The sequence below is a fragment of the Panthera leo genome, chromosome A2, assembly GCF_018350215.1.
Source record: "Panthera leo isolate Ple1 chromosome A2, P.leo_Ple1_pat1.1, whole genome shotgun sequence".
Lineage (NCBI taxonomy): Eukaryota > Metazoa > Chordata > Mammalia > Carnivora > Felidae > Panthera > Panthera leo.
In genome coordinates this window covers 2,881,250-2,895,362 of record NC_056680.1, presented here as the reverse complement: position 1 = coordinate 2,895,362, position 14,113 = coordinate 2,881,250, and the positions used below count along the sequence as shown (strand labels likewise).

At 59.7% G+C, this 14,113-nt stretch overlaps 1 protein-coding gene across 10 annotated transcripts in view; it reads left to right on the top strand.

Annotated features, from left to right (window-relative positions):
• Nucleotides 1-13,132, top strand: part of ZFR2 (zinc finger RNA binding protein 2) — a 53,298-nt gene extending 40,166 nt beyond the window's left edge. For 2 of the 10 annotated variants that reach the window (XM_042928001.1, XM_042928004.1), the window contains 2 exons: nt 376-473; nt 1,196-2,061. In XM_042928001.1, the coding sequence (XP_042783935.1) occupies nt 376-473; nt 1,196-1,378 (281 nt within the window). In that variant the 3' untranslated portion in view covers nt 1,379-2,061. Of the gene's footprint in view, nt 1-375; nt 474-627; nt 2,062-4,387; nt 4,525-4,892; nt 5,625-13,059 lie in introns of those variants that run through there. The other 8 variants (XM_042927999.1, XM_042928000.1, XM_042927997.1 and 5 more) reach the window with 8 other exon arrangements.
• Nucleotides 13,133-14,113: the final 981 nt, after the last annotated feature.

Below are 14,113 nucleotides of genomic sequence, written 5' to 3'. Positions count from 1 at the left end.
GGGAGGGGCCCGCCCTGGGGCAGTGCAGCCCTGGAGAGCCCTGGGAATGTCGGGAAAGGAACCACGCAGGGTCGCAGATAACGGGCGTCAAAGGGAGACAGTGCACTGAGCCATCGAGGTGTTAGATGCAGAAACGGGGCTTTCCTGTCATTTTAGGGCATAGGATGGTGGCAGGTGAAGTGACAGGAGAGGCCGCGCAGGGGGCATGTGCCGCCGGCCTGTCCTGTCCCAGGGCTCTCGCAGGCGCACACAGGGGTGTGGCTGGTGCACGCTTGGGGGCAGTGGGTGGGCCCTGCGTGGGACCCGCCCAACCGCGGTGGTGGTCTCTTCCCCTGGGTACTTTGTCCTTTGCGGCCCCCACCTCTCCGCGACAAGATGGGCCTGGGATCCAGGATCCCTGCGAGAGAGACCAGAGGGACGCCCTCGGGCCCATGACCTGCCAGCAGCGTGAGGACCTCACGGCCAGTGCGCAGGTAGGACAGCCGGCCCGTGTGGTACGTGTGGCTCCCAAGTCCAGGCCAGCTCGGACAGGCCGGGCGTGGCACCCGGGTCCCCGCCCAGGTTGCGGCTACGCATGGACCCGGAAACGATGTGGGGTTCCCCCTCCCCCTCTCCTTCCCTTTGTAGAAACAGGTGGCCTGTGGGTGACGGGGGCAGGGCCAGCCTGGCTCGGGGCCGAAGCTGCCATGACAGTGAGGCAGGTGCACACCTGGGGCTTTGCTGGCTGGGACTTCCCTGGGTGTCCCGTGGCCCCACGTCTCAGGGTGTGACGACACCCAGCCGTGGCCTCCAGCTTGGCCCGCACAGCCCCCCGCTGTGGTTTCCCTTTTGTCAGCAAGTTTATCTGTAAGAAAGCCTCCCCGTGGCACAAAACCCACACGGACCCTGGCGCTTACGAATTGCCCTTAACGGGAAGAGTCAAGTTGCTCACGGTCACGGCCGAGTGGCGATGCAGGACTTGGAGTCCCGGTAGAGAGCCCAGAAAGGGGCTGATGCTCCGAGGGCTTCCTGGGAACATCCTGCCATCGGCTGGCCCCGGCGCAGTGCGCTTCCCCAAGCCCGCGCGTGCCCCGAGCTCTGTGGCTGCTGGAAGGGTGTCGTCGAGGACACCCGGTGAGCTCGTGTCCGCGCTGGGCTGTGGGTGCAGGGCCAGCGGCGAGCAGTGGGAGGGTCCTGACTGGCCGTCTGCCCCCAGCACGCCCTGCGCTTGTTGGCGTTCCGGCAGATCCACAAGATCCTGGGCATGGACCCTCTGCCGCCCCCCAGAAGCAGGCCGGGGGCGCGCTTCCGGAAGAGGCTGCGGGAGGCAGGAACCGAGGCCCAGAAGGGTGAGGTCCCCAGGAAGCAGGGCTGGCAGGGTGGAGAGGGGCCCGCGTGAGCAGCGTCCCCTGCTGGGTACGCCCGGACGCGTCCTCACCGCAGCCGCTTCGTCCCGACACTGGACGGCCGTGTTCTCCTTTCCGGAGCGATCTGTGGGTTTCTTAAAAAACACTTTGCTTAAATCCTCCTGGAAATCTCCTTCTCCCGGGGTGAGGGCCCCCTGGGGCGGCAGCCGGCACCCGAAGGCCCGCCCCGCGGAGGGCTAGAAGGTGCAGCACGGTGAAACGCTGCCGGCTTTGGGCTCACCCTGTGGCCCACCAAGCGTGTGGCCTTCCGGAGCGCTCCCTGCGGATGCCCCAGCCCTGCGTGGACTTGAAACCACATCACAGGGACGGGCCAGGGAGAGCCGGCGGGTGGGGCCGAGCCTGAGGACGCACCCAGGCCGGGATCCCCCGTCCCTGGGCCCAGCCTGCCCCAAACACATCCCCCCCCCCCCCCCCCGCTCCAGACCCCAACCTGGAGACGCCCCACCCCAGAGGTCTGCAGGGCCGGAGCTGGCATCTTCCCGGCCAGCGTCCACCCTCAGGGAGGTGGGAGGGCCCAGTGGCGGTGAGGATGCAGGCTGGGTGCACCCCTGGCCCCCCAGAAACGTCTGTGACCCACAGTCTGCCCTGACCCCGTACCACCGAGTGCCTTCTACTTAGAGCAGGAGCCGCTCGGTCACTCCTCACGCACCACACCCACCCCACCCACCCCCCTGCCGGGTGCAGCAGGTCTGGGGTCCGGGCCTGGTGCAGGAGCCCGGGTGGACGAGGGGCAGCCCTGCCCAGTCCTCCCTCTGTGCTCGAGCCTCCCTGCCCGGTCGCCCCACGGCACTGAAGGGGAAAAGTCCGTCCTTGGGCCGAGGCCATGTGTGGTCAGTTGAATCCTTAAATTCCACTTCTGTATTTAGGGGCAGTCTGAGTGTGGCTTTGTGTCTGATGTGTCCTTAGAGCCACCTGAAGGTTTGCGAGGGTGGGGAATAAATAAATAACGTCTCATGGTGTGGACTGTGCGGTCCTTGCTTGGGGTGCGGAGCCCCCGCCGCGCCCTCCCGCCGCTCCCTCAGGGCTCCGAGTGGGGTGCCCGGCCGGCCGGCATTTCTGTCTGACACTCAGGCCGTAGTGTGAGCAGCGTGCTGCCCGGAGGCTGTGCCCCCGTGCGTTGGTCCCCCGGGCCATTCCCACCCCAGGGTGCCCTGGGGACCCTCCCCGAGGAGCACTCATTTTGCACAGGCCCCGCGACCACTCAGGGAGCCTGTCTTGGCCTGGTCCTAGAAATGATCATCAACGGGAAGGCTGGGGGCCCAGAGGGCTTCCTAGACAAGGAGGTGGCCAAGCTGAGTTGGTGGGGGGCTCTCTGCCTGTAGGTCCCCTACCAGGAGTTCCCCAGAGTTTTCCCAAACCCTCGTGGCAAACCTCAGGGGGCAGAGGGGGGTTCAGACGGGGAGACTGGGTCACCGCTGAGCTGCCGACAGCTTCAAGCCCCCAGGGCGTCCCCAGGCAACCGTCAGGCTCCGGGGAGGGGAGCGGGGGGAGCGTGGGCCTCCGGTGGGGGCGCGTGTGTCAGAGCACGGGCTGGGCGCACACAGACCCCCTTCTCAGCCCCCTCAGGCAGGCGAAGCCCTGCTTGGTTCTCACGGGCACGTTATCAACTGGAAACGGGAAGCAGCCGGCCAGTGCCTAAGCACCACCACCCCCCCGGGAGAGCAGGCCCCTCTCCTCTGCCTCTGGGGCCCTGGGCCCCCTTCCTTGTTGGCAGCCCAACAATCCCTAGGAGTCAGAGCCAGCCCCTCAGCTGGTCCTGGCCGCCGCCACGGATGGGGCACAAGGGATGGGTCCGAGGGAGGGTCCCGACATCCTCCGCCTCCTCCGGCGGTGGCTCTGCCCTTCGCCCAGCTCTCCAGGCTCACCACCACCACCACCGGGGAGTCCTCCCGGTTCCTGTGTGCTCGAGCCCAAGCCATCACCGTCGGCACTGTCTCTGCTTGCCACTCGCAGTGCTACTCTGCTGCTTCAGTCCCCCAGCAGTGGGAGCTTGTGGTAAAATTCAGGCGACTCCCAAATCCCAACGAGGCCCCCCAAAAGCCCACCTGCCACCCTCTCCTTCCATAACGCCCCTTCAGAGCCACCAGTCTCTTGCTGTCCTCAGACCAGCCAAACCTGTTCTTACCCCAGGGCCTTTGCACATGCTACTTCCACTACCAGTAAGCTCTTCTCTGACCTGTATGGCCGGCAACTCCTCCCTTCCCTCGGTTCTCCTCCCAGATGTCCCCTCCTCCAAGAAGACTCCCTGACCACCTCTCCCTGTCACATAACTATGTTTGTTTTCTTTATACCACACGTCACTGATTAAAATCACCTGCCACCCGCCTTCCCCCAGCGACATGGGTTCTCTGTGGGCAGGAAGCGTACCCACTCCACCCACCGTGGGCCAGAACAGACCAAGTGCATGGTGGTAGCTCGGTACACGTGTCACATGCTTGAAACTGTGCTCCGGCACCCCAAGGGGAGTCTCCCTGTGACAGGAACGTGCCTCCTGGTAGTGAAGACACAGTCTGCGTCCACCTCATCCCAGGAGACCGTTGTCACGGTTTGGCCGAGAGGCTTCGGCTAAGGCAGGGGCAAGAGGACAGAAGGAAGGTGGCTTCGCCCGTGCAGCGGAGACTTGCCAGATGCGGTCGTCACAGCTTCGCGGGGAGCCCCGGGTCCTGCCGCGGTGACCTGCACACAAGTGCTCGCGGACCGGCTTCTTCCCTCAGATCCTGGCAGGGGGGCAGCTCGGGGACACCTCATCACCCACTGTTCGCTGGCCCACCCCCGGCTCCTGGGGAAGGGGGACAGTATCCTGAGCACCAGGTGGCCTAAAGCCAATCCTGCTGACGGGGAGTTAAATCTTTCCCCCTAGCAACTCCCGAAAAAAATCAAGCAGTCGGTTAGCGAAGCGCCGGGTCCAGATGGACGAAGCGCCTGGGCGACTGAGCTTGCCGCCGGCCCGCAGAGCGGCTCTTCTGGTCTCTCCCCTGCAGCCCTCTTCCCACCGGCAGGGGACCCCGGAGCCAGCCCCGTGGCAGGCGGGGAGGCTGGAGAGCAGGCCCCGGAGCGGCATCCCTGGACCTCAGGCTGCAGGATGCTGGCGGGCGAGCCCGGTTGCTAGGAGACAGCGGTGAGTGTGGGAGGGATGACGTGGGCAGTGTGGGCAGGGCTGGGGCCGCGCCTGGCAGGCGGTCCAGGGAGGACGAAAATGGAAGCCGGCTCCATCCAGAGCCGCGGGCAACAGAACCCGCCGTGTCCCTGGTCCGAAATAAGTCGCGCCCCAGGGGTGCAGGGAGCATCTCCAAGGCTCGGCCGGTGTCGACAGCGTTTGGGGGGGAAATGCCAGCTCCATCTCTCCCAGGAGCCCCGTGTTTCTCCTACGGTGGAGAAGGCAGCCTGGGTTGGGGGGATCGTGCCCCGTTCGGGTCTGTTCAAGTTCTGCACATAAAAAAAGAAAAAGAGTTGGGATACGGGAACTTGCACCCCCCACGTTCCCAGCAGCAGCATCCACAGCGACCCAGCGGTGGACACGACCCGAGTGCCCATCGGCAGGTGAATGGACAAGCCCACTGTGGCCCACCCGCCCAGACACTGGAATATTACTCAGCTTTAAAAAGGAAGGGTGTCCTGTCACCTGCCACCACGTGGACAGACCCGGAGGTCACTGTGTGCAGTGACAAAAGCCAGACACAGAAGGACACGTCCCGCGTGACCCCCTAGAGGAGTCCCGCCCACAGAGACAGAGAGTGGATGGTGGGAGCCAGGGGTGGGGAGTCCGTGCTTCATGGGGACAGGGTCTCAGTCTGGGGAGATGGAAAGTTCTGGACGCAGATGGTGGGGGGGGGGGGCGGCTGCACGACAGTGTGAGTGTGCCTGACGCCGCTGAGCTGTGCTCTTGGAGACGGTGAGTTTTACGTCTATTTTAACACACCGGGGAACTTCAGTGCACCGGGTTTTCCCGTTACAAAAAGCCTGGAAGTTTCAGAAAAACGAAAGAGTGGAAACGAGGTCGAGTACTATGAACACACGCCGTGTTTCCTTCCTAGCTTGTCTCTCGTGCTCTCTCGGTGGCGGGTCGGCTCTTTATACCATTTTGATGCCCGTTTCTTCACGTGACGCCGTCTCAGCTTTGATTCCTCGTTGTTCTGCGTGTGCTTAGACTTTTTCTCATGTAATACTTCCACAGACGTCACAATATGACTTTTTTAATTGTGGTAACACGCATATAAAATTTGCTGCTTTATATCAAAATGTACAACTCAGTGGGTTTTGCTATTTTCGCTGAGATGCGCGACCGTCGCCACCACCTAATTCCAGAACATTCCATCAGCTCAAAAAGACGGCTTGCCCCCATTAGCTGTCACCCTCACCTTCACCCTCCCCAGCCCCCACGATGTTTCACACACGTGGACTCACGCCCCGTGGGGCCTCTCGTGTCCGGTTCCCTCCCTGGGCGTCGTGTGTTCGGGGTCCGTCCGTGGGGCGGCGGGGGTGGGCGCCTCGCTCCTGCTCACGGCTGAGGGACGTGCACGTGTGGGCCGTGTTCTGTTTATCTGTTCATCTATTGGTGGGCATTTTCCCCCCACTTTTTTGGCTGAGATGTCATTTTTAATAGATGCATTTTTAATAGATGCATTTTAATAGATCCCACAAAATGAACGTGCCCTAATTTGCTTAACCATCCCCTCCTGTTGGACATTTTCAAGTTATTAACCACGATGCGGCAAACATGCTGTCTTGCACAGTTGGGGTTCTGTCCCTCCCTCCGTAGATGTCCCAGAATGGAACTTATCAATCAGAGGGCACGGGCATTTGAAGGCATTTGAAATTTCCACGTGCAAGTTTGGAATCCGTCAGAACCTGGCCAGGTTCCCTCTCGTGGTAAACGAAGGAGCCCTGTTCTCCTCTCCCAAGTCGGGACTGTGTCTCCAAAATACTCATCTTCACGTGGCCATGAGTTTGGCAGTTAGGTTTCATTCTGTGACATCTTTTTTTTTTTTTTTTAACGTTTATTTATTATTGAGAGGCAGAGAGATGGAGCATGAGCAGGGGAGGGGCAGAGAGAGGAGGAGACACAGAATCCGAAGCCGGCTCCAGGCTCCGAGCCGTCAGCACAGAGCCCGATGCGGGGCTCGAACTCACAAACCGTGAGATCACGACCTGAGCCGAGGTCAGACGCTTAACCGACCGAGCCCCCCAGGCGCCCCCACTCTGTGACATCTTGTATCGCGCACTGCTGTTTCAGTGTCTTTTATCCAACCGGCGTTTATTGAACTCCTGGCACGCGCCATGGGCCGTCACTCATGTGGCTTCCCTATGTCTGCCACTGAGAGGGTTGAAATGTATTCAGTATTCAATCAGCACGCACTCCCCAACTTCCTTGGGAGGAACCAAAGCTGAAGCAGCAGCTGTCCCTTCGTGCAGTGAGGGTGACTCCAGGCTGCCATCTCAGCGTGGCCTTGAACAGACGAGCTGTGGGGTGTCAGGACAGTTCACTTCGCCTCCCCGACCTTCTATAAAATTGAATCAAAACTAGCAACACCCACCTTGCAGAGCTGGGAGAGAACCCAGGAATAAAGTGGATTTGTCAACACTTGCTGCACGGAAGGTTTCGGCCTCAGGGACACAGGCATGGCGGAGGGCAGGTGTGAAGGTGGAAACCAGCAATCAAGGTGAAGGTCACACAGGAAACCGTGACCTCTTCAGCTTCCAGAATACGAGCTGCCGGGCTGTGAGAAAAGCCCTACGGTGTCACTGGTGTTCGAGGCAGTGACCAGTGCCTTGTACTCAACCCACTCCAATGGCGAGGAGCCTCCTGCCACCTCTACGTCACTTGCCATAGAGCAAATGTTAGCTAGTGAGAGACTAAAACCCAAAAAGAGAAGGAAAAAAGTAATTTGGAGGAAAGAGACAATGAGAACAGAAGAAAGCAGTTGTAGAAACCCCCTTATGCAGGTTATCCTCAGAGAGCTTGTAGAAGATGCGATGGCCAGGAAGCAGGTTTACATTTGCCTTTTGAAAAAGAACTTTAAGGGGCGCCCGGCCGGCTCAGTCAGTGGGCGTGCGAGTCTTGATCTCAGGGTCGTGAGTTCGAGCCCCGTGTTGGGTGTAGAGATTACTTAAAGATGAGAATCTTAAAAAGGAAAAAGAACATTCAAAGAACTAGAAAGAAGTTGGAAACTCAACCTGGTAGTCAAAATATGGAAATGTTGACAGACTTGGAAGACAAAGTGGAATGAGAAGACAAAAAGAAAAAAAAGACAAGAAAAGAAGGAGACCAATGTATGATGAAGAAGAAGAGACACCACAGGGGAAGAAATCACCAGTGACATCATTTAAGAAAGTTTGGCAGGAATGGAACACATGACACAGCCCGCCAAAACATCCAGCGCAACCAGTGAACACAGACGCCCACCAAACCTACGCTTTGAAAGTACAGGATGTGGAAGCTAAGAAGATTGTACAGGCTTCAAAAGAGAGGGCAAACAATGTGACAAGCAGGAGATAAGGAAGCAGGACAGCTTCAGGTTGTTCAACTGCCCAAGGCTAGAATCTGGAAGACACCAGGCAAGGAAGCCAGCCACCACTCGGGATAGTGTCTTCAGTCAAGCCACCGGCCACACGGGGGTGGAAGGAAAAGCCTTGAGGGTACACACTCCCGAAATGAGGGCACAGACCAAGAAACAGGGAGACCTAGGACCCCCCCAAAAAAACAGGAGTCACTTCCCAAGAACCCCTAGATGCTGAAGAAGGACTAGGGGTACAGCCGGGCCGCATCTGGCCCTGAATGGAGAAGTTAGATCCATTGGAAAGGTTGGAGGAGACAGAGTGTCACAGATACACAAAACAAAGGCAATCACTAACTCCAGGCAAATACCAGAACAAGGCCTAGAAAATAAAAGTGCTCCTTAGCGGACATTGCTCCACTGTGAACAAGTTACACATAATAACATAAAGGTCTCCTGCAGGCTCGGCTCCAGAGGTAAATGATTGATCAAGCCAGAGATGATCCCTGCCCTTGCTCATGGAACATACATTTTGTCAAGGGGGCAAAGGCACGTCAGGAGGGCAGTCAACAAGAATGAATAGACGTGGTAACATGTAGTGATTTGGGCTCAGATGGTGGGTGGCCACTATGGGTGGTCAGTAAGGGTCTCTTGGAGGAACCAGAAATGCTGAGAAGGAGCCAAGCTGGAGAGGAGCTGGGGAAAGCACATAGGAGGAGGAGAAAACAGCATGCGCAAAGGCCCCAAGGCCAGGCAGTGCCTGGAACATTTGAGGAACAGCAGGCAGAGGAAGTGGTAGCAAGCCAGCCAAGGGAAGTGGAGGAGGGAGCTAAGAGCAAGAGGTGACAGCAGCCAGACACAGCTGGTGACGTGACGGGCCACCGAGAGGAGCTTGGGTTTATCGTAAGCATAGTGGAGCCATGCAAAGATTTTTTTTTTAATTTTTTATTTATTTTTGAGACGGAGACAGAGCGTGAGCCGGGGAGGGGCAGAGAGAGAGGGAGACACAGAATCCGAAGCAGGCTCCGGGCTCCGAGCTGTCAGCACAGAGCCCAACGTGGTGCTCAAACCCACAAACCGCGAGATCATGACCTGAGCTGATGTCAGACGCTCGGCCGACTGAGCCGCCCACGCACCCCATGCCACACAAAGATTTTAAACCAAGAAGTGCTCTGGACCCGGTTTACACGTGTTGAACCTACAAGCAGGCTCACCTCCACCTACAGAACAAGAAAGACAAGATGAGGGATGGGGGCGGGCAAACAGGTTCCCCCATCAAAGGCAGGTCCCTCCCGCCTGGCACCCCAAAGCAGTCGCCTTGAGAAGCCCTTCATTCGGCGAGTGGAGAATGGCCCGTCACGCCATGTGCCCAGTTGCAGGGTGAGCGATGCAGCAGTTTTCCTCGAAAGAGCGGAGTGTTCCTCCGCTGAATCCCCCAAGTCCCCTGGCGGGGAGGAGAAAGCTAAATTTAAAGGTGTGCTAATTGGGGCACTCCGATCTGGCCCGGTGCTCCAGCCGAGGATCTTTGGGCCCCCCCCCCCCCCCCGGCAGCTCAGCTGTTCCCACGTCTGGCTGATGCCGTCCTGCCTCACCTGCCATCTGGAGAACTCTTTGGGGGTCCGTCGTGGGCCCAACACCTTGCCGTGCAACTGGCCTGTGGGCCCTGGAGCCCGACGGACCGGGGTTGAAAGCACAGCCCGCCGCTTCCCGTATCCCGGGGTGAGCCCGGGCACCGACTGGGCCTCAGTTGTCTCGTCTGTGAAATGGCTACAATGAAAGTGCTCAGCTCACGGGTGTCGGTCATTGCTCATTACCTCTCCCCTCCCTTGTACTCGTTGGCTTCAAAAATACGTCCTGAGCCCCTCCTGTGTGCCAGGTTCAGGGGCCACAGCCGTGAATGACACTGTCCAAAACCCCTGGCCCTGGGGAGCTGATGTTCTGGAAAGGATGCAGCCAGTAGACAACACCACCACCACCACCACAACAAAACGAGTACAATATATGGCCAGTTAGACCATGGTAGCTCTACTGATCTACAAGGGGAGAGGACGTGGAGTGTCAGAAGACTGGAATATTCTGTAGGCGCTGGAATGATGGGTACGTCCGGGGAAGTGTCCCAGGCAGAAGGCACAACTAACGCAAAGGCCCTGAAGTGGGGACATGCCTGGGAGCTTTGAGGAGGCTTCCTTGGCCCCTGCTGTAAAGACTACATTTCCCAGCTTCCCCTGCTACTAAATTTGGCCATGTGGCTAAGTTCCACCCAACGGAATAGAGCAAAGCTGTCACGTGCGTCTTCCAAGAAGAGCCCTTGAAGGGAAGAGGTGTACCTTTCCCTGCCAACTTCCCGCTTCCTGTTGGCTGGAATGCACATGGGAGGGCTGGAGCTTCAGCGGCCATGTTAGCTCAAGAGGTGACAGTTCATGTGCGGAGAAAGGCAGAGCAACAAGATGGCAGGAGCCTCGGTTCCTGACACTGCCCAGGAGTACATCCCTCAGAGATTAATTTCTGTCTACTTCAAGCCTCCAGCACCCGTGTTCTTCCACCCTGTGTAGCCAGTCCCGATTCAAACTGATGCATTACGTAACGTGCATGTCCTATGACTCCCCTTGTTCGCCGCCTACATCGATTTTCATCCATATTAGTACAGAATTAAGAAATGTGCCCTGCCTTTGAGAAGTTTCCAACCCCACTGAGTGAGTCCGCAGGCCTGACTTACAGCCCCAGCCAGCTGTGCGACCATAGACCAGTAGCTTTGCCTCTCTGGAACTCAGGATTGGCCCCCAAACCGCCAGGAGTTTGGAGAACAGGGGCTTCTGCAAATTGCAACAGCCAACAAAGGAGAGAGGTAGGATGCGAAAAGCGGTGAGATTTGAATAAACAAAGAAGGGCCTTCAGGAGGGAAAGCGGGTGGGTCCTCAGGGCTCCTCTGTTGCACGTGTCGTGTCGGAAGACGGCACCACCCGACCCAGCGGATGGATGGGAGATCTATCAGATCTTGGAAGGGTGCGCCCAGGAGATCCCACTTCTAGCTGGGCTTAGGGCAATCTAATCTGACTCGCCAGTTCCACGTCCTAGAGTACGTTCATTTCAACGCCCACCTTCCTGCCCTATTTTCAGTATTAGGAATCCTTTTGCTCGCAAGTGGCAGAAACCCCCTGCAGGAACAACCAAAAAAAGCAGAGTGGTTGCCAACACTAGTCATAGCGCGAACTCGAGGCTCAGCTGGATCCAAGGATTTGAATTCCTCCTTCAGGATTCAGCCTCTGCTTTCTCTGCACTGGCCTCCTTCCCAGGCGGGCTCACGGGCTCAGTCACCAAGGCCAGGTCCACACCCATCACTCGGTGAGACAAGAAAGCTGGTGCCTCCAGCGAGGGGTCTTTTCGGGGCATAGAAGCAGGGTTCTGCTCTGAGAAGGTGGGCGCATCCTAAAAATGGTGCCAGTCGAGACAGGTGTGGGCTGGAGATCCCAACAGGACAAAGGGGAAGGGCATTCTGGGCAGAAGGAGGTGCCAGACTGCTGGGTGCTTTGTGGCAGCAGGAGGTGAGGCCGGGGAGGTCCGTGGGGAGCTGAACGTGAAGAGCTCTGAATGCCATGCTGCGCGTTTTAGGCAGTGGGGAGCTATGGGAGGATTTAGCACGGGGGAGGGCTACAGTCACATTTTCATCCTTAGCCGTGCAGGGGAAGGTGAATGGTGGTAGGTAGCAGGGAGGAAAACTGGAGGCAGCTGGGAAGTCGGGGAGGGGCTTCCGTGTCGCCAGCCTGTACCAGGCGGGGTGGCCTGGCGCGTCAGAGAATTTCTGGAATCAAGCTCGACAGGACTGAGACACGGAGGGTGAGGAGCCCGGGACTGGGTAATTCTGAGGCCCGGCTGGCTTCAGAGTGGTCGAGGGAAAGGGCAAGATCCCCCCCAGCTCCTGGCAGGAGGAGGAGATACTGGCAATGCCACCCCCGGGGACTGAAAGACCCCTCTAGCCTTTGAGATTCCAAGTGGCCAACTCGTGAATGTCTTTGGGGTTGGGGAGTTGACCCCTCCTATAGCTCTGACCGAAATACGCCCCGGACTCAAAGCCTATCTCCCTAGAGTCAGGTGCGGCTCAGTGCCCCGTATGCCGGGGAGGGGGGGGGGGCTGCACCCCTGGCTAGCCCTTGGAGATTTGGGAACCTGGCACTATCTACTTAAGCCCGTCCCTCTCCAGTCTCAGCACCTTTGGCTCCTCTGATCGCCTCTGGAGTTCGGGACAAGATCCCTGGGGTCCTGGGGAGGATGAAAGCATTACTCAGACAGTATTGCCACAGAGGGAGCAAGCCAGCCCCTTTCAAATCTCTTCCCACCTCTCTGACTGCATCAAGCAGAAAGTCTCCCTGGGGAGCTAGGGCCCCTTAGAGCCCTGTACGTGGGCTCACGTCCCCGCTGAGCAAAAGGAAGGCAGGCCTCCATCATGGGGCCTCCGGCTCAGTCTCTGGTCTGCACCTAACGCTGGGCTGCTGGGCTTCCTGTGGCTATTTTGATGTGTTTCTATTTCAGGCAAGTGATGATGGTTTCCCATATATGGTGGCCCCAGGACCCAACCGAATGCTGGCTGCAGGGTCTCCAGCCCCGGGTCCACAGCAGGGCCTGTGCCTGTTGCTGGTTGCAGGGTCCCCTTCTGGAACTTTCCCCCTTGGACCTCTTCTCTCCTGTGTAACACCAAAGGATGGATGGTGCCATTGGTATCGTGTCACATCTCGGTGCTGGGTGAACAACTGTTGACTCTAGGACCTTGATACATAGAAGTTCCCAGTTGTGGCTCCAAAACAGGGAAGTTTTGTGACTCCGTAAGTGGGTGTCTATTCCCAACAGCCTTCTGGGGTGACATAAGATTACATACAGGACCCAGGATGCTCCTCCCTGGGCATCCTGGCTCACCGCCCTCCTAGGACCAGCTCTGTCCTTGCCGAGCGGATGCCTCCATCGGAAGCAGAGCCATGGCCGGAGCCCCCCCCGCCCAGACCCAGTGCCTCGGGCCTCAAATGCTCGTCTGTTTTCTGAGGTTGAAGCCGCCGGACCCGCAGAGAAGGAAGCCCAGGCAGGCTGGCTTGGCCCGGGCCGGGCTTCACTGTCCCCTCCGCCAGGAGGCCTCCGGTCCCACGTGATTTTTTTTTTTTTTTTTTCTGTAGCCCCGGTTTCCCCTTAATATCGATGATGATCGTAACGACACCGATAACCGTTGACATTTTTGAGCACTTTGCGCCAGGCGCCAAGAATCCTCGGGGCAGAGGAGGTGAGTGAGGGCGCTGGAATCGCGGAGTCAGGAGGGTCCGGTACACAGCCTGGGCGCTGCGGCTTGCTTATCTCCCCAAACGGGCAGCTCACTCTCCCCGTCCCCCCCGCCCCCCACGCTCCCCCGCCCCGCGCGCGGCACCCGCTCCAAGGCCTCTGTTTCCCAGGGTGGGCGGGGTGCGCGCCCGAGACACCACGCCACGGCGCGCGACGCGGAGCAGGCGAGCGCCCCGGGCCCCCCGCCCGGGCCGTGCGGGAGGCGCCGGGGGCCGCAGGGGCGGGGCGGGGAGGGGCCGGCGGCGGCGGCGGCGGCGGCGGCGGCGGCGGCGCGCGGAGCAGACCGCACTGCGGCCGGCGCTAGGACCTGCGGGGGCTTCCCGGGCCGCGGCGCCTCCCGCTCCCCCGCTCCCCCAGCCCTCCCCCCCCCCCCCAAAATGAGGAAACGGAGCAACTTGTTCCAAGTTGTGCAGCCAGGGCTGCCTTGGGGTGCCCAGCCAGCGCTCGGGGGCCCTCCTGGGTGTGGGCGCGGGGCGCGGCCCGGGGGCGCCCCCTGAGCAGGTGAGCCCGGTGGCGGGGTAAGGGGAGAGACCTTGGGGCAGTGGCGGTGTGTGTGGGGGGGGACCCCGAGGGCCCCGGGGGCGTCCCGGGCGTGCGCTGGAGCAGCCGGTGTGAGCGCCAGTGTGCGCGGCCGGCGTGCGCGGCCGGTACGCGGCTGGGGTAGCGGGTGGTTAGAGGCGATCGGGCGCGGGGCGGGGGGTATTTTTCTGGGTGCGAGTGTGCGCGTCCGCAGGCTCCCGGGTGTGTGTATCCGCGCGTCCACGTGGAGGGATGTTCGCGTGGGGCCGAGATGCGTGTGCGCGGCCCTGCGTGTAGCTCGTGTAGCGCCGGGTGCCCTGGCGGCCCGCGTCTGGCGCCCAGGTGTTCAAGTGCGGGTCCGTGTGTGTGTGTGTT